This window comes from Hirundo rustica, chromosome 5 (genome assembly GCF_015227805.2).
Source record: "Hirundo rustica isolate bHirRus1 chromosome 5, bHirRus1.pri.v3, whole genome shotgun sequence".
Taxonomy (NCBI): Eukaryota; Metazoa; Chordata; class Aves; order Passeriformes; family Hirundinidae; genus Hirundo; species Hirundo rustica.
In genome coordinates this window covers 14,891,714-14,911,601 of record NC_053454.1, presented here as the reverse complement: position 1 = coordinate 14,911,601, position 19,888 = coordinate 14,891,714, and the positions used below count along the sequence as shown (strand labels likewise).

The 19,888-nt window shown below is 39.4% G+C and overlaps 1 protein-coding gene across 11 annotated transcripts in view; it reads left to right on the top strand.

Annotated features, from left to right (window-relative positions):
• The window catches only part of LDB2 (LIM domain binding 2), a 374,702-nt gene extending 355,182 nt beyond the window's left edge, over window positions 1-19,520 (top strand). For 4 of the 11 annotated variants that reach the window (XM_040064762.1, XM_040064764.1, XM_040064758.2 and 1 more), the window contains 3 exons: window positions 7,857-7,980; window positions 9,073-9,224; window positions 18,243-19,520. In XM_040064762.1, coding sequence (XP_039920696.1) covers window positions 7,857-7,980; window positions 9,073-9,224; window positions 18,243-18,473 — 507 coding nt within the window. In that variant the 3' untranslated portion in view covers window positions 18,474-19,520. Of the gene's footprint in view, window positions 1-7,856; window positions 7,981-9,072; window positions 9,225-15,416; window positions 15,564-18,207 lie in introns of those variants that run through there. The other 7 variants (XM_040064759.1, XM_040064761.2, XM_040064760.2 and 4 more) reach the window with 7 other exon arrangements.
• Window positions 19,521-19,888: the final 368 nt, after the last annotated feature.

Here is a 19,888-nt window from a genome sequence, read left to right as displayed (position 1 = left end):
GAATGCTGCTTCTTTCCATTATCACTGTTGCTGGGCATTGAAATGACTGCAGATACAGAACAGTGTAAAAACATGATGAGCTATGTAGCTTGGGAGCAATTGAGCAGCTGAATACTGCATTATTGAGAAATCATTCGCTACCTCTGGGTGTTAGTGAGAAACTGGAGAGTCCTAGACTGGCATTCAGGGCATAGCATAGGATGAATAAACATTACTGAGTGCTGAGTATTTGCTAGTGAATCCACATGGAGCTCCAGCAGTTGTGTGTCATCCCGCTGCGTCCTCCCGGGTTGGCAACACACACAAAAGGAACAGTGAACGCCAGGAGCCTTGTGGCAGGACTGTTTCCTAAATAACCAAATTATCAATGAAATTAAGGACATTTTGTTTGGTTATAATTGCAGCAGGGAAAACAGCCACATTTTCAAGTGTCAGCATGTGAGAACCATTTAAATATATATCAGCAGTCCTCAAGGGACTTGTAGATCAGAGCATGAAATTGTTGTTTTTTATGTGCATACCTGTCTATTGTCAAATTATTCCTGGCTTAGTACTTTACCTATTATCTAGTAAAGATGGGAATCTCTTTAGAACAGGGGGCTTAGTATTTTGTAAAATATATGTATATCTCTGTCATTGTATTAATAATAAGCTGTAGATGCAAATGATCACTAATGTTGCAAATGTGAAGCTGGAAATTCTAATTCCTAGCTTCTGAGGTGATTGCAAATACAAATATTTCTTGACTCAGCATGGTGTCACAAAACAGGGAGCCTTCTCCTGAGTGGTGGCTATCAAGTATATCCCAGACCCTGTAAATCTCAGGTTATGGAATTTATCCCAGAATCTGCTTTTGCTATGGTATTGTGCTGCAGAAACTCATCCTGTACTTTTTAAAGCTAACACAAAATATCCACTCCATATGGTTTTGGAGATGTACTTAAAATATGAGCCAAGTTCAACCTGATGTAGTGCTGTCTTGCTGAGCCCTGAGCTAGTCTAAAACAATTTCTTTCAGAGGTGTGATCCCATTTATCTCAATGAGATTTTAAGTCAAAGCCTAAAGAAAGTATTTTTAGTAACAGTTTTGAAACCTTTTCATTACTACCTGTTTAAATCAAATGTCTTTAATTTAGGAGTAAATACAGTAAGCGTGCCTATACAATATTTCCAAGCAGTTTCCCACATGCTTGAGAATTTCAAAACTCATATTGTTTCCTTCCTATGTAGCAAACCCAAGGAATTCAGTCTGTTTAGACACAGCCAATTTAAAAAATCTTTGGCACAGAAGGAATTGGAAATATGTAGAGAACAGTAGTCACAGTCAACAAGCTAGGGATTACTCTATGCTATTGGACTACTTAAGCTATTGGGGTTTGAGAGCTGGCTTTTCATTCTGTCCCAAAGATCATCTAAGGTTTCACTAAAATAAATGACCCTCTGCAGACTGGATTTTGAATATTCAGGTTAAAATAACTGGGTTTATAATTGAAGTTGAAGCAGTTAGTGGGTTTGCTGCTTGCTACACTAACTTCTGTCAAAATTGAACATTTATGTATTGCATGAATGTTATTACATGAGATGTACAATGAACATTTATTAGTTCCACATCGCAGCAGGAGTGCACGTGGCTCTTCAAAAAGGGAAAGCAGGTAGCAGGAAGAGTAAGTTGAGTGATGGGAATCTCAAAGCCCCTTCTTTTGGCTTAAAGTTTATCTTGCAGGGAAGGACCATGGATGTAGCTGATCCACTGGAATGTACTGATGGAAGAGACTTGTATTTGACTTGACATGCTGGGCAAGAACTTGAAACAAAGCCAAAGCATTCCCCTGTAGAAAACAACTATGTAAAAAAGCATGTAATTTCTTTTAGTTCGTAACCCCCCCCAAACATTTCTCATTTATATCTCCATGTTTTTAATGAAAAACAAAGATGAAAATGTTCTGTATTCACATGTGATCCTTAAAAAACACATGCTATTTTGAGTAGTGAATTGCAAGCCGGCCAGTGAAAGAAGCAGCAATATGTTCCTAGGAAATTTTCATTCCTCCCTCTGTTCTGCAGGGGAATGAAACTTACATTAATTCTGAAAAACAAGCATGAGCAGAGAAATTTAAAATCAGCTAAAAGCTTTCTCTATTTCTAACTCCAGAGAAGGAGCTGTATTGAGGACTGCAGCAATGCTTTCCTGTTTCAGTGCCATGCTGCTGGGAGTCCAGGCCATTCATACAGGGTTTTGAAACCACTCCAGGAACTCAAACTTCCAGGTGTAACTCCTTTACAGGGCCTGAAAAAATATCCATAGTGTGTATTCTCTTCCTCACTGCAGGTGTATCAGTAACATATTGTGGACATCTGGAAACGCGTACCTGTGGATGGGCATGAAAAAGTGATGTGGATATGCAGAGACATTTCTGTTCTTTTCAGAAATCCTGTCCCACTGAAGAAATGGGACCTTTCCCAGGGAAATGCAATGGGGACAGAATTTCTCTTGCAGCATTAACTGGAGTTGTTTCCTCTAGAGCACAGAGAGTGTGTGCAGACAGAAGACTGCATTTCAGCATAGAAATAAAATGTCGTGTTGAGATTTCTTGGTTAATAACTCAGAGTCTTTGTGGGGGGAAAAAAATGAGCTCTAAAAGAAAGCACTGAACCTCTTCAAGGCTGCACATTGTATTGCAGCTATACCTTCACTGTCAACATCCTACCTGAATATTAGCCAATGATTAATACTCCCATTCAAATGGGGGGGGTTGTTACTTTTAGGAGGGGCTGTAAATCAACATGCGCTCTGAATATGCAACAGTTCCTGTAATTTTCAAGTGATTAATACAGGCATTTGACCGGGAGAAGTTTCAAGCATTGAAGAGTTAAAACTACATTTCAGTAGAACTTCAGGGAACACTCTCATCCCTGCCTGGTTCCTCGATAGCTCATTCAGAAAAACTGATGTTACATTATACATTAACATTTGTAAGTGTCATCTACAAGAAAAAAAATTCTTTTTTTTTTTTAATTGTTGTTAGTGAAACTTTTATGTATACACACAAAATGGGCAGGCATAGGAAGACACTTAAAACTTGCTTATTTTGGTAGACTGTGGGACTTGCTGGCCACCCGGCTTACTGACCAGATATGTTTCCTGATTTAAAGAAACCGGCTGGGTGATGATGTAGTGTCACCAGGTAAATACGGCAGGACTCGAGGCTCAGCGGTTCCTCTTTGAGACGCACGGAGCGTTCGGAAGGCGGAGGGCCGCGGCCCGCGGCGCGGCTGGCGCAGGCCGAGCTGTTGGCGGGGCGGCTCTGCCCCCTGCCGCTCGGCGCGGGCAGCGGCCGAGCCGAGCTCAAACAGAGTGCCTCAGCTGGCGGGGTGCGAAAGGTAAAAGAGGGCTTTCGCATCGCTCTTTCTTAGTGATCGTCAGTGCTTCCGGAATGAGCGTCTGTTCTCGGAACGGAATAAAAACCCCAAACTCATAAAACTAGTCTTGGTGTGACTGGACCGATCTCGGAGCTGAATATGACCCCTCACTGGTGAAGGCCAGTTTGGGCTCTGCTGATAACTGAGGTGCTACAGGAAATTATGTGCAGATCCATATTCTCAGAATGCTTTAACTCCTGTCTGCAGTGCCACCTCTATCCCCTCATACAACTTCCTTCTTGAAACACACCGGTTTTTGAAACCTGTAAATGTTAGTCGTCTCCTCAAAACAAAACAAAACAAACAAACAAACAAACAAAACCCCTTCCAGATGTGTACTAAGACAAAGAAAAGAAAAAAAGAAAGAAAAAAAAAACCAAAACAAAACCAAACAAACAAAAAATCCCAAACATGCCCTATTGTATTCCCTATTTTCACTTCCCTGAGCCCCAAGGGTATAGCATTACTATTTTGTCAAGTTGGACTCAAACCCTTTGATTGATGAATTGTGCATAGGATCCACATGGAACTCCAGGAAAGTCACTGCCAGTCTGTATATTACCAAAATGTGTGCATGGGTCCCAGTGTGCCCCGGGCACATCTACAGGCTGCCCATGCCAGTGGTCCTCAGTGTGAAGCGCTGTGTTCTTCCCTAGAGCTGGCTCCACCTCACAGCTCTGACAGTGAAACAGTGATGGTTCTCAGTAATGGTCACACATCATCACAATGAGCTCAGATGAGATGGCTAGAAACTAATTCTAATAATATTGGGTTACTAAGCATAATGTGGAGTTGTTTCAGTGGGGTTTAGTACTGCAGAGGGAAACTATATAATCTATTATGATACACATTGTTCCAAATAAATTTTAAGATCTAAAACAAATTTTTTGTTTGAAGAAAATATTTTTTCTTTGAACTTTAGTCTTTGTTCAACACACAATTAAGACACATTGTAGTGCCTGAAACATCCAAATGGAGCTTTTTGTCCTTCTGAGACAGTACAAGTGATCTGGTGGATCAGATCCAGCATCATCTAGGGTATTTCAGCTGGCACTAGACACCTGTGCACAGGCATATGGATCCCACCTTGCCTAAGCATGGAACTCAGAAATATCTGTCTTGTCAGGCATTGCCATTAAAGGTTCTGTACTCCTAGGACTGTAGAAATTATTTCTGTAATCATACATTGTCACCTCACAAAATTCTTGAAGTCTTTAGGCTATTTTCTTGGGTGACTGATTTCAAGCTGTGAAGAAACTGCTTGTAGAAGAGATTGGTTTTGTTGATGTTCCAAATATTATTAATATAGTACTGTCGTAAAAACTTGTATATTTTGTTACTTGGTATTATCCCGTGCTTGAAAAAATGTTAAAATGGATGTTTTGAAGAAATCTCACAGAGGGAGACTAGATGATCTGTGGGGAATAGACAGTTTTAGCCTCAGGCTTCTTCTATATGCCAATGAATGCAGGAGTGTAAAACATTTCATTAGCTTTGTTTTAAGAACTCACTCTGTCTACCCAGTCTGGCAGTCGCATGCTCACCAGTGGTTAAAGACAGCAGGTGGTTTTGGCCAATCAAGCTTTTAAATGCTTCATGTCCCCACATTTTTAATCTGGGGGGGTTTTTTTGGGAAGGAAAAAAAAAAAAAACCAACAAAAAACCAACACCCCAAGCTACTCATTGTCACTGACACGTTCCTTGGACTTAAGATAATTGGAGCACAATCATTTCCTCTTTCAAGGATTTGAGGTTGAGTCACTTTAGATTTCAAGTAGGTCTCAAAGGTCACTGAAAAAAGACTGTGAGATTTGATATCAATCATTTTTAATCCAGTTCATTTTACACTTATGCCCAATTCACATGAGCTAGATGCATTTAAAACTATAGAGTTCAATGCCCTCCTATTACTCAAGTATCCAAAGCCGACCTCACAATTTTGAGACTTTAGAGGAAGAAAATGGTTGTGAATTCCCCAAAAGCCAGAAGAAGAATTCATGTGACTGGGCACAGCTCCCGAGTATCTAGAAGATGAGAGTTTCCCATATCCTACAGTAGGGACAGATACCATTACAGTGCCCATGATTTTTTTTTCCTCTATGCAAGTGAGATCAGTCAAGCATTTCTACATATTGGGTCTGTATTCCATTTAGTCTTGTGTGTGAAGTGAAAGAGATTATATACAGGATTAGCAGTCAAGATATCCACAGGCAGCAGGGACGGCATAGTTCTCAGTGCACATTATGGTGAGAGCACAATAGCAAACATCTTTGCCAAGATGATAAAGAAGAAACATTCTCTTTGTTGCCAATAATAAATATCTAGGGAAGAGTAAGTATATAATGACTAAAGTGTCCCTAAGGAAATGTTGGAAGAATCTACATATATATTTACATATTTTTAGTCCCAGCAGCAGTAGATCTATGTGAGTCTAGTGCTCTGCCCAGGGTAACTAGTTTGTTCAGAATTATCACAGATATTTTTTCAAATATCTTGCTGCAATCAGCTCATAATGAGAAAACTTAGTCAGCTGTGCCAGAACTTTTGAGAGTCAAAACAACGGTGTCCATTATGATCACAAATCTCTTTCTTTCTCACATACACACACACACACAAAACCTGAGCAAGCACCTGCAGGTTTCAGAATTAATTGAATATGAGCTCAAAATACAACATCATTTTCACAGCATAAACTGGATCCTGCATGTATTTTAGGACCCGATGATCTTAATTTTTGTTAGAATATTTAACTAAATGAAAATCCAAGCCCAGAGTACATTATCTGATAGCAGCTTTCTGTCCATTAGATTATCTTGTAGATATTTATTTACAAAAAAATTTGTAAAAAAACTGTGTGAGAAAAATGTCAATGAGGCAACTGCAAATTCAATTTCTGCAGTTGGAAAAAAATAATTTCTTATACTGAAGCTCTTCATTCTCCCTGCTGCTTTATGTTATCTCTGTTTTAACTGCTGTTAATGAAAGGCTCATCAAACAGCAGTGCCAATACACAATAATATTTAAATGCTGAATTAGTCTCAGTCCTCATGGCAGCTCCCTTTCAACTATTTTCCCTGCATACTTTGCATCTCCATTTATCTGAATGAGAGAAGGATGCACGTGGGGAGAATGGAGTAAGCATTGCTCAGCTCTGCAGCCCAGAGAGAAGAATTTGTAAAAGAACGAAGGGAAAACATCTCCTGATGAAGTAAATACTAGATACTCCTTCAGCAAAATGTCCTAAAATTAAGTAAATAATTCAAAACTGAACTTTGATTAAGTTACACCTTTTTTCAGTTGCCATTCTAGCTTCTGATAATTTGATCAACTTGTTGCCCTACTTCTGTTGGTAAAAAAAAGCCCAACCTGCCCCTGCTTCTAAATGCAGTTCTGCTTTGAAAAGTGACTAAAAGTGGCATGCAGGCTCCATGCTTATTCTGTGCCATCTACATCCTTATCATATGTGCTCGGTTTGCACATAAGGACCCATTTCCTCCTGTGTGCCAGCCCTGCAAATTTCAGGTAGAACCTGTAGGTCAAGCCCGATTTTTTCCTCCTTGTTTAGGGTGCCTAAAAACCAAGGCTCTGGCAAACAAGAGTAAGCCCTCAGTTACACATGTGCAATTTTGTAGCCTTCTACGGCTTCGAGTGAAGTTTAATGACTGGAAATGATTCTGTGGTTATAAACAGGAGAGAATAGAAAGCAGCACAGTGCTCTTTCTGCTGGATCTGCTGTGCCAACAAGAGTAGAAAGCAGTGAACAATAATTTAAATTATTAAGTGAACAGATAGAAAAAAAATATGACTCTATTTGAAAAAAAGAAATCCCATGTTTTCAGAAATCTCTATCTTACATATTCATCATTGAAGCAGATAAGAAAAACAAAATGCTTCTCTTTTTTTTCTCATGTGTCATTCATATGATAGGAAGAGAGTGTACAGTCCTCACATAACAAAAAAAAAAAAAAAAAAAGGCACCTAAAATTACCTGGGTTATTTTGCATGCAATATCAAAATAAAAGATTGTTATAAGAAGTTCTCATTGTGGTGTGCAGTGTGTCAGAACACATTTTGCTATATGGGAATGATAGTCCTCTATGCGCATTTTATTATTTATTAATCTTTGCAGATTTGCAGCTTTGGCAGTGAAGCATAACAATTTCTAGTCTTCTGAAATATCTGTAGCCTGGAAGACTAGAGTTGAAGTTTATCTGATATATCCAAAAATTACCTTGTAGAGTAAATAGCAAGAAAAAAGTTTTCCCAATTCAAAGTTTTGATTTTGCAATCCCAGTGCAGATTAAACTGAACTGTACAAGACATGCTCTCTTCAGAAGAGTAAAAAAAATCCAAAAATACAGTTTCCAGCTATGTAAATACTGATCAGTGGGGGCTTTGCTTGGATGAAATTGTTCTATTCTGATTTTTTCTTCCAGTTGTGTGTAATACTGGAGCCAATGCAGGAACTGATGTCAAGACATAAAACTTACAATCTAAGTCCTCGAGACTGTTTGAAGACTTGCTTATTTCAAAAATGGCAGAGAATGGTGGCCCCACCAGGTATGTTTCACTTCCAATATTCCACTTATTTTATAATAAAATTAATAGAGAAGCAATGGGAAAGTTTACTTAAGGAAAGTAATAAAAATTAACAATGCTCCCAAAGCAAGCCTGAAAATTATTCTGATATTTTATGATTTCAGTCTGACACAATTGATTTATAGATGTGCACACTGAGATGGCTTCCCTATGACTAGGATATAATTTAATACAAAAATATATGTAGATGGAATGCGAAATGCCTACTGGCTCCATTAGAATTCATTGTTTATGTAATCCTGCTTCCTGCTGTGACTCTGAAATTACAGCTACTATTCATAATTAATTGTCTTTGAGACTAATATCAAGTTATTTACAGGCCTGGACCTAATCTCCTTCCTCTTACACCTCAAAATAATAATTCTCTCTTTTTTCAGATTATGAAGGTTTTTGTATCTAAGAGTGTTTGCATGGGTGCCCAGGCCAAATTTTGAGAAGAACAATTGCTCCTCTGTGCTTTGGCAGTTTAAGCAAAGCTGTTAATTGTCCTGATTCAGTCTGAGTTTTGCAGGCTTGCAGGGCAATGGCATTAGCACACTTGATGGGTTTTCTGGGGAGCAGCAGTTCTAGGGCTGAAGCCCTCACAGGATGTAGGAGGAACTCGAAGGGTGGTTGTCTGTTGCTTGCTGCATCGATAGCAGCAGCAGGGTAGAAAGCTGGGTCATTTGGGGCTGTACCCTACACCACAGTAAGAGCTGCATTTTGCTTTAGCACCATTTCTTGCTGTGTGACCTTCAGCAGGTTCCACGGTCACTTTGACCGTAATGATCATTATCACGATCCCATTAGTAAAATGCTTTTGTATACCTTTATAGACAATTCTGGGACCATAAGCTTTGTTAATCCATCAGAAAAAATTGAAAGCAGATTCCATTGGTTTGGGTCCGAATATCATTCTACAGTTCGTATGTTAAATCTAACACAACTGCTACGATTAAACTTAGTAATTTAAAATTAATTGAAAAAATATTCCAGCACTTCTACTTATGGATCATTTTAGTTCATGCTTTACAGTATCTGCCATTTGCTTTCCTTCTTACCATTTTATTGCAGCAGAACCCACAAGACAACCAACTACCAAACGGAGAAAAAGGAAAAACTCTACCAGCAGCACTTCCAACAGTAGTGCTGGGAACAACGCAAATAGTACCAACAGCAAGAAAAAGTCAGCTGCTGCAAACCTGAGTCTATCAAGTCAGGTACCTGTAAGTCTCACTTTCCTTTTAGGCCTGAATCACTTACGGTGCTTTAATTCTTTCCATACATTGTAAAGAAGGTGCATTCTTGAGACAAAACTATCACAAGCAAAAGGCAGTCTTGCACAATGTGCTGTGGAAGGTGGGGAATTAGTGGAGAGGTGTGAAGAAGCTGTTCTGCAGTGCAGCTTTAATGCAGGACCCTCAAACAGAAGTGTCCTGAGGATCAGATGTGATTTTTTCAAAGCCTGGGCCAGTTCCCCTTTTTGTCAGGGGGAGTCCTTCAGTGGGACTCAGATTAGGCCTCGTGTTTTCAGACAGCATGAGCCTTGCAGACTCCACCTGGCAGGTGCTAAGTGAGGATGTGTCCCAGTGGTGCAGGACAGCTGTACCTGAGGAAGCCACTGCTCTCTCTGTGTTAGTACCTTGCCTCTAATTGGTGCCAGGTTCAGATGCTGAACAGGAACAGCTTATGATTTAACTTACCTATAGAGCTTTACTCTTTGTCCAGTCACTCCACCTGCAGTGGGTAGATCCCCTGGAATGTGGCTCTCAGCTTATCCACTCTGCTAGCTGTAACTGTTGATATCCTAATTGTATAGGGAGACACCAAGTCATTTCCAGAGTAGCAACTGTATCAGCACTTTAATAATGTCACATTTACTGCCTTAGTCACAATATAGGGGTAATCAGACCCCAGATTGTGCAAAGTGTGCCTTAGTCAATAAGGAGATAGCTTATGCATTTTAAAGCTTGGGAAATTAATTTGATATTATAGGAACCATAAAGTCATATCCTGGGAATAATATGCAGGTATTTTTATTGGATTTTTGATCAGCAGATAGGAAGGGGTTAGGTCTCCTCTGAAACCCGACAAAGAATATAGGCATTTTGTTAGTGCATATCAGATACTTCCTGGGAAGCTTGAATATCCAGATTTAAAAAAAAAAAAAAAAAAAAAAAACAACCAAAAAAACCAACAGAGTAGACTAACACTAGTGAAATGAAATTAAGACTTTTGTTTAGCAACTGATTTAGCAATCCACTAGTTTACAGCTTTGGGCTTCAGTACATTAAACTCATATTTCCTCCTTGTCATATTAAAATTGGCTCCCATCCCCAGAGTCAGATTCTTTCCCTAATATAGGCATCTCTGTGTGTTTCTGGCAGCACACAGCAGTCAGAAGGCTGACTACCTGATCTCCTGGTGGCAGGCACCACTCTGCCCCACTTATGGTGTCTGCCAGAAAAACCTTTGAATCAATATTCAACCATATTTAAGGAAAAAACACTATGAAGTGGAAAACCAACCAACCAGCTAGTTTCTTGCTGTCTCCAACTTTAAAAGACAGTAGAATCATTTTCTGTCAGCTCCACCCTGCTCAGAGTTCAGCAGGACCAGAATCTGATCCCCTGCCTCTCTTCAGCCTGCTCCTCCCTGGAGAGAGGACTTTTGTTGCCTTCAGTGGTAGATGTGTGTACTTGAATGTTTGAGTGTGATTGAGCCCTCTGATAGTTACCTGCCACTCCCACTGATATTGAAAGTGACTTCAGGTGCTGAAGGCTACTCCTGACAGATGAAGTAGTCAAGGCTGCTCATCTGATGGAGATGATAGTTGAGCATCTGAGACATATTGGTGAAGTTTATTATGGTATGAGGAGTGGATTTTTAGCCTTCATTTACTTTCAGGATGTTGCATACTCAATGTTTTTCAATATTCTTTGCTTTCTGTACCAGAGTAGCAAAATGGTCCAAACTCTTTTGTATGGAGGATCAGGTTCCATTTTTAGGACACTTTTTCTTTCCATCTGCAAAGGGGAAAATGCTTAGCTGTTCGATTTGACATACTAACAGCTCTTCCCATCTTCCCCACAGCAAAGATAGCAAAGCAGATGGAATTGATGGTTTGGCCACCCTGTAGAGTAGACAGAACTCAAAATAATTTTAGCAGGAGGATATTTTGGTGTAAAACTATTCAACGCTTTTCAGTTTAATAAAGAGTTGTTATCCCCCACGCTTCTTCAAAATTATGCATTTTTTGAAGTGGACCTTGTTGCCATTGCTTTCTGAAGATAGCTGAAGGTAGCAGTAACTTGCTTTCTGTTTCTTTCCCATAACTGTACCTTAAAGTGTATCATTTAGGAGCTAATGTTTTCTTTCCCTTACATGTAATAGAAGACAAGAGATCCTTGAATGCAATTTGGCCATTTTCAAGTCACTAAAATATTCATTTGGCCATTCAGCTTTATGTGAATGGGACTTTCCTGCTCAGTAGAAAAAAACCTCACACAACTGAATTCATTCACTTTCAGTATTAAAAGCTTTTCCCCTCTCCTTATTAGAGAAGAGGAATGGAATCACTGCATTTTCTATCCAGATGACTCAAATAACCAGAGCTAGTTTCAGTTCCATTTTTCTCATCCTCCTCTCCAGAGAACCCCACAATGAGCTCATATCTATATCAACCCTGGATTAATGTGAAGTCCTGTATTCCAACTTTCTCTTTTTCTCCAGTGATTTCTTCCCTGCCAGAAAAGTCAGTCTCTCCACCACAATCACATCTAATTTCCTGTCTCTTTTATGCTTCTGTGTTATTTTAACTTTGATAGTAAATGAATTCTGATTAAATAGTGTTTTCTTAGTTTCTGTTCTATGTGATGTTTTTTGATTTAGGACATTAGTAATTATTCCATTTTGCTCCTACATTAATGCTGCATGCACTCTGGCAAATTTTGAACTTCCATACACCTCATCCACGCTTCTCACTCACACTATTAACTTTTGTTTCTTTATTGAGGTCTTCATGCCTGGAGAGGCAAATGTCCCATGTTCAGGATGGTGTTCAGAAGACAGAAGTACCATCAGCTATGGCAAGGCTTGAAACTTCAGGGCTTTGTCATTTTCCCCACAGCCCCTTCCAGCTCTTCAGATAAATACCTTGGGCTGAGCAAACCTTGATTAATGCGGGAATGTTACTTGTCACATAGATATTCTTCTACTAGTAGAAGGAGAAGGTTGTGCCATTTCCTCCATCTGCATTATTTTCTGATCAGTTCTCCAGGCAGGGACAGTACAGACAATACAGAGCCAAGCTCAGAAAGCAAAATGACCTGATTGTGTTTCCATGCATGGGTCAGGTTGACACTACATCCTGAAGCTCAGTTGTTGAAGCCTAATCAATCAGTATCATTTGTGCTCCTTGTGTTGCCTTAATTTATCAGCACTTCCACAGTGCTGACACATTCTGATACATCTCTAATGACAATCCATAAAAGCATCTGAAGGGTCTCTGCTGGTGGGTGGGTGTGCTCCCTCTCATCAGGAATTTGAAAACATTCACTCTCAGTCCATCCTCTTGTCTCTAACCACTGTTTATACTTTCTCAACTGTGGTAAATAAAATACAAAGCTTTGTCCTTTTGACAGTCACTTGCACTCTATTGTACCCATTTTCTCTTATGATGGTGGGATAAACAGCGGTTTCTGTGATTCTGTTGATTGCAGACCTTCAGTATGTCTTCAATATCTCTACATTACTCTTCTGGCCCAAGTCCCTTGTTTAATACCTCTTCTATGTATTACATATTTCCTATATATTTCCTACATTCTTGACACCAATACAGTTAGCCAGTGTGCCCCATGATTGCAGCACACAACTCATTCTTAAGTTGGCCCATTGATTGTCCAGTGATGCTTTTGACCCAAATCCTATAGTTGCTGAGACAACACACTGTAGTGTGGTGGAAGGAGAACTAACTGCTGCTGAAGTCAGTCCAATAGCACAAATACAAAAACGTTTTTCTCACCAGAAGTTTTCTTTCTCAGGCTCTCATGAGTGCAGGCTCAGTACTGCCAGTGCTTCCCAGAGATGCATTGATTTGTTTTAGTGCATAAAGAACACAGACAAGACAGAGACCCAGAAGCTGTAGTCTGCTCAGCTGCTTCAGTCTCAGCAGATGCCAGTAATTTAAACTTGGATCTGTTCATGTTCTCAATCACATCTGATCCTTGGAAGGCTCATTGGGCAGAAAGTGGAGTTACCAATTTCCACTTTCCTTTAGACAAAGAGCAAAGATGGGCAAGAGTCCTTCTTCAAGGTTCATAGAAAACCTGCCTTTCTAATGTTAGCTTTCCTATAATTTTTAAGAAATTAATTACCTAATTTGGGCATGTCATTGTCTTACCACTTACACAGTACTAATAATTTCCTCCAGTATTTGAAGCTATCTGCAATATTTTTCCCAAGTCTGCTCAGTTTTCAAGCCTTCTTACTGGCTAAAATAATATTCCTTATCATTTTTCATATTCTTCTGTTTCAAATAAAACTTTCTTGAAAGCCCAAACTCTTGTACTGTAGAGCAGTGATTTGTATACTGTGATTTGTTGATTACAGATGTAAGCAAGGTCATCAGAAGGGGCCCATACAGCTATTGTCACTTAAATATCACTCTCTGTTAAGTTTAATTAAAACAGGGCACATTGATCCATTTGCATATATTTGGAACTTAATGGCAATCCACAACTCTCACAAACTCTAAGAACCATTGCTCTATGCTGCTCCCAGTCATCACCACAGAAATTAATAGGTGGATTTTGCTTTCATTTACTAATGAAGATCCCATTGACTGTAATGCTGTAACCATGAACCCAATGAAATATCATGTACTGAAAAGGATAAAACATCACTACATGCCACTGAGTAAATGAAACATTCTTTGATACATCCAGAGTCTTAAGTAGAACCTCTTTGCACTCTTTAAGCAAGTTACATACCTCAATAATCTCTCTTTCTCTTTGTAGCTCTCTGTAAGCTCCTCAGAAACCAAATCCATAAATAAACCTGCTGATGTGGAAGGGAGCAATGCAATCTTACGTGTTTCAGAAATGGGGTAGGTTTAGGTGGTTTTTAATGGATGTTGTAGAACCAGAGCTACAGTTCCAGAGCCAGAGATTAGTGTCAGAAATTATCCCATGTCTCAAAACCATGCATTTCAGAATTTACTAGTGAGATGAGAGAATAACTCTGTTTTCAGTTTTTGTGCTTTAGGAAAAACATTCCAAACAAGAACAGAATGACAAGTTAACAGTGAGAATTATGATGAGACGTGAAAATTTTTCTCTGGGAAGTGTTTACTCTGAAACCTAATTAAAATGTCCATTCTGTTTCTAAAGGTCATTTCAATACCAACGTCAGTCTGATGTTTCTTCTCATAGAAGAAGTGACCATTATGGGTGTGGGCAGCAGTGGGTCTCTCAGTCATTATTAATTTTTGAGCCAAGCAGCTAAAAAGTCAATTATTAATACAATTACCGCTCACACAATTCCATAAGAAGGAAAGCAGGAGGAGGAACCCTTCTTCTCCTTTGACTTAGCACCTAGAGGTATGCTAGCTGCTAAAACTAGTGCAACTTGCAGTCCTTGGAGGATGAGATGTGCTTGAGTGATATACTTGAGAGTGCCAGGCATTTTTAATTACCTCAGGCTTGTGAAGCGCTGTTTGTCTACCCCTGGGGCTGTGACAAGAGAGCTCCGAACTGATCACTGTAACACACTGAGCGAGGCTACGTATTAACAGCAGCAAAGATGGCAGGCTCAGGGATGGGGAATTTTACATGGCCCGCCAGATCCAGATATTTTTGCCTCTGAACTTCACTAAGGAGATTGTTTAGACACAGGATGATCTCAAGTTAAAAAGTGTAGTCACTTAACAGGGCAGGGCAGAGCTAAATTTTGAGGCTTGGTATAAAAAAAAGATGAAACCTAGAAATGACCAGTCTGTTAAATAGAAGTGCTTGCATTTGAGTGTTGTGTGAAGTGATCTCTGTGTAAAGTTTATATGCATCAATTTAAGTTTGGTTGGCAACTAGGGTCATTACAGGATGAAAGGTATGATATACATGAAAGCTGCTTTTGTGGTTACTTTATAAAATACTACATTTCTATCACATAATGTAAAACAACCACTGCTTTATTTACAGTGCTTCACTACAACCATATTTTACTATCATGAGACATTCCTTGACCAAAAATGTTGTTTCTAATCACAGAGTAAATTAATAAGATTGAGTGACTACAGCCTAAATCTTTTTTAAACTAATTTAGTCAAATATGTGCTACCATAACTAGGCCATAGCAGTGTGTGCTGCCATGCAAGAGACTAGGGTTTAATTCTTGGATTCTGCTTCTCACTCCATGAGCAGGAGCTAGGAGCACTCCAGAGCTGCAGCCTCAACCCTGGGAGGGATGGAGCCTTGTGTCATTCAACAGCAGTGACCCCCACTGGCCAATTTAAGGAGAAGCATTGAGGGGCTCTAAAAGGAGTCACTTCCAGTCCTCCTCAGAGGTTGGTGGTCATTGCACGGGATCTAGTGAGTGGAGGTTCAATGGGGTGCACTTGGTGGGGTCTTCAGCTTTCAGTCTGAGGAGCAGAATCCTCTGGGGAGGAAACGGCATGTGCGCTTCCTGAGACACTATTTTTGCCTGATACAGCTATAAGTGGCAAGATTGTCAAGATTTTTTTTTTTTGTCAGATGTCCTGTAACGAATGCTGTGATATCTATCTTTTAAATAGAATGAGGGAAAACTCCACTAACCTCAATATAATTGTAGTTCAACTCCCAGAGAGAGAGAAAGAGAGACTCAATAGCAGAGAGGGAAATACAAGTGCAAACTGTTCTCTCAGTGGGAGTCATTATATGAAAGGAATAATATTTGCAATGAACCTGAGAAATTAGAGGTGGAAATACTTACAAGGTCGTTGACCATCTCCCCACTAATGCACCAATGTTTCCTGCCACAGATTGAGATTTTTTCCTGGCCTAGTGTTAGGTGACCTGAGCAGTAAAACTAGTACTGTTCCAGTGGGATCATTAACCCTCAGCCTGCCGTTATCAGGGGCAGGAATATTGTCTTAGCAGTGGGGATTACATTTTTGTTTGCTTAATGCCAACTTAGTACCCTAGTCTACATCTCCTCATATTGGCCCAAAGTGATTGTCTTCCTTTCAGCACTTGCAGCTGTTAAGCGTATTTCCCCTCCCAATCATTTGGTGGGTGTAATACATATTTAATTCTCTCCCGTGGCCTCCCCAGCCAGCTGTTAGAGCCCCATAGTGATTTTGGATGCTCTTGTGCAAGTCTCATCTGAGTCGCTGACCTCTTGCTGGTATGGCAACAGAGAGAACTTGAGGCCTGTCCTTGAGAATGTCCAAGCAAGGGGAGCTGTTGCCACCTCGGTCTGTGGCTGTGTTTCAGCCACTGTGGTCCTTTTTGCCTGCCATATAACACTGCACTCTCACACCCACCTCGCTGTCCTCCGCCAGGTCTCTTCATCATTAATGCTCTCGCAACACAACGGGTTCAGGTCTGGTTCAGCAGTGCACACTATATATTGCCTGTTGTTTAGAGGGATGGGATAAATTAGAATAAACTTTTGCTTATGAACACCTTTCTCTTTTAAACCTCTGTGTCACAAAGATGTGTGTGAGGATTTTTCAACCAAATATTTCATGGATATGTGGAGTAACAAAACAGACAGAGTGAAGGAGATATAATGTAACAATATACTCACAAATTTTTTACATAGCACAGGCTAAAAATGTGACACAAACATTCTTTTGTAACGTGCCAGCCTTTGCTGAGGGATATCAAGAAATAGTATACACACTTGCAGGCAATAATTTTTATTGTTTTGTGGTGAAGGAACTAGATACCTGATTAAAAAGAAACCTTATTAAATGCAAACATTTGTCTTCTGTTTGCTTTTAACATTCATAAGAAGGAACAGATCCTTTAAAAAATGAATCCGATATTCACCAGGATTCTTGGAAGGGCTTGTTAAACCAGCAGGAGCAAAGCTACACACCTGGAATTACTGCACTTCTACCAAGCACTACCTGATGCCCTGACACCTGAGCTGCATGAAAAGATGCATCCCACGTATTTCTTTAGCTGTTGGCGCAGCAGCCTGATTCTCTCCCTTGAACAGAGAGAACAAGAGAGCTCTCTGGCTTTGCACCTTTGCTTTCCAATCTCAAGTTTGCACCTTTCTATCCCATGCTGCTTAGGGTTTTTGCAGCAAATCTGTGATGCTCTGGAGTACAGTAGGCGGTTTACTTGTTTTCATGGAAGGACAATTTGTACTTAAAGCAGTGATTAGATGAATTCTTTCTTTCTTGCATGCTTTAGTTTCTGATGAGTACTAGCTTCATCAGTGTAATTATAATTAGCACTCTTCATCTTGCTTTTACGGTACCAGCTGGACAGATTGGTCCTCTTACTGCACAGATTGGCGGCAGGGTTGCCTACATGGAGTTAGGTGACAGGCACCATGAAATAACAGATGGTAAATTCAGGGCTTGTTGGCAATCAGCAGGTTTTTGCTAATGACTTAATTAGCTATGCAAATTGTCAAATCAGTGTGAACATTGTTTTTATCGAAAACTTTACCTAAATTAATTACCATAATTAAGTAGCAGAATGTCAAGTATATTGGATGCGTAAAAGGGCTTGGCTGGCTATGGATAAGAGAGTTACCATCTTTATTAGAGTGCTGTGCTCCATGTTTGAGAAGTCTGAGGATAAGAAATGTGGTTTCTTTTAAACTACTTTTAAAATACGCATATCACCAAGTTCCAACTGAGATACACCCTGGTGCCTTTCCAAAGAAAATGGCTCAGGGAGGATTTACTGGATAAAGGCTAAATATTTCAAGAAGTTTAAAGGCAGTTTCACAGCCTGTTTATTTGCTTAAAATCAGGCATGTTTTTCAGCCTACCTGCTTTTCAGTTCTGGGGTTTCTGAGATCCAGAGCCATGAGCATGGGGCTATAGAGATGTGTTATAGTTTTTAATTAAATTAGAAATAAAGTGTAAGCCTCTCTCCTTGTTCCTACTATGTGGGAACTTTTAACTCTGTTGTTCAAATGTCACAAAGTTAAAGAGATGCAAATTCTCTAACATAATTTTTTTAAGTTGATTTTTTCTCTCTCAAGGTTTCCATATAACAAATATTGGGTGCTGTTCACAGGATGTGATGGTGGTAGGAGAACCAACTTTGATGGGAGGCGAATTTGGGGATGAAGACGAAAGGCTTATCACTAGATTAGAGAATACACAGTATGATGCAGCAAATGGCATGGATGATGAAGAAGATTTCAACAATTCACCTGCACTGGGAAATAACAGCCCATGGAACAGCAAACCTCCTGCTAACCAGGAGACTAAATCTGAAAACCCCACACCACAAGCTTCCCAATAGGTTATTCTGCAGCAGTGCCCACTGCAATGTACCTCAGTGGGTTATTAATTACTGTTTCACAGCATTCTTGAAAATAAAATTTAAAATAAACACCTTTCAAATGATACAGTATCTATTTCTAAACTAAAGCTATCCTACTTTTTTTCATTAGGGAAAATTCTTGTATAAGCTTCCATATACATTCCTTGGAAGTACTGTCATACAACTAGATACTGGCACTGACCTCAATCAAAATAATTGAAAATTAAACAGCATCTCATGGCAAATTTCTGACAGTGCATTTTATTGGAAGGGGTTGTTTTTTTCCTCATCAAACAATGGCCATATTTAAGCAAGTCATCAGTGCTCAGGATCTCATTAACATAACTATGTAAAACTTTTTACAATTGTAATATATTTTCTGCTTTTCAACTTGCACCTGAAATTTCTTGTTTCAGAAAAAGATCAGCTTTTAAGGAAAAGTAATTTAAAGTAACTTTTGTTCATTCTTTAACTTTTATTTCATCAGTTAATCATTTAAAGGATCCAGCATTTTTAATCTACATTTAGCTGATGCCAGTAGATACTCTATCCATCATTTAATAAAAATACTGAAACAAGAAATGTCTTTTTTTCATCAAAGACATGAGAAATATTTTTATGTGGAAAAAGACACCCAGTCCTATGAGAGTTTATGCTTTGTAAAATTGCTGTCGATCCAGATATTTTAAAGCCATGTAATCCATTAACTTTGTGGGCAGCTTAATAAATCTAAAACTTTTGTGTTTTTATTATTGTATCTGAGTTGGCTTTGTTGTTATTTCTTTTCATAGTATATTTCTTGTATAATATTTTTGTAAAGCCCTCTTTTTTGTTTTACTTTTTTGTTTTGTTTTTTATTCCGGTGTATTTATGTGAAACTTTATAAAAGAAACTAATTTTTCTTCATTTACATATTAATATGTTCAACTCATCATGTAAAGACACAGTGAGTCAGTGTGTTATATGATACAACTGTATTTTATGTATGCTTTGCCAATAAGTGTGCCAATAAACTGTGTTAACAAACGTGCTCTTACACGGTGCATTTAATGTTCCTTGCGTGCACAACACACACACCCGTGTTCAGGATCACGCACCAGGGAATTCTGGAATTATTGTTTCACTGAATTGCAGTCTTTTTCCAGCTAAGGGGAAAGCCTTTAGGTTTGGTGTGGATCGCTCGCAGCTCAGTTTGGTTTGATGCTCTCTTTCTGGCAATAACGATGTGCAGCACCACAGGTGAGTTACAGCGCCGAGAGCAAGTGTGGGGGTGCAGGGCATCCAGCCGGAGAAGCTCCATCCTGAGCTTTGCATCCCTTGCCTTACAGGGCCAGGGTTTATTGGAGCAGGGATTTCCACTATGCTGAATTCCGTCTGATAGTTTTATGATGAGT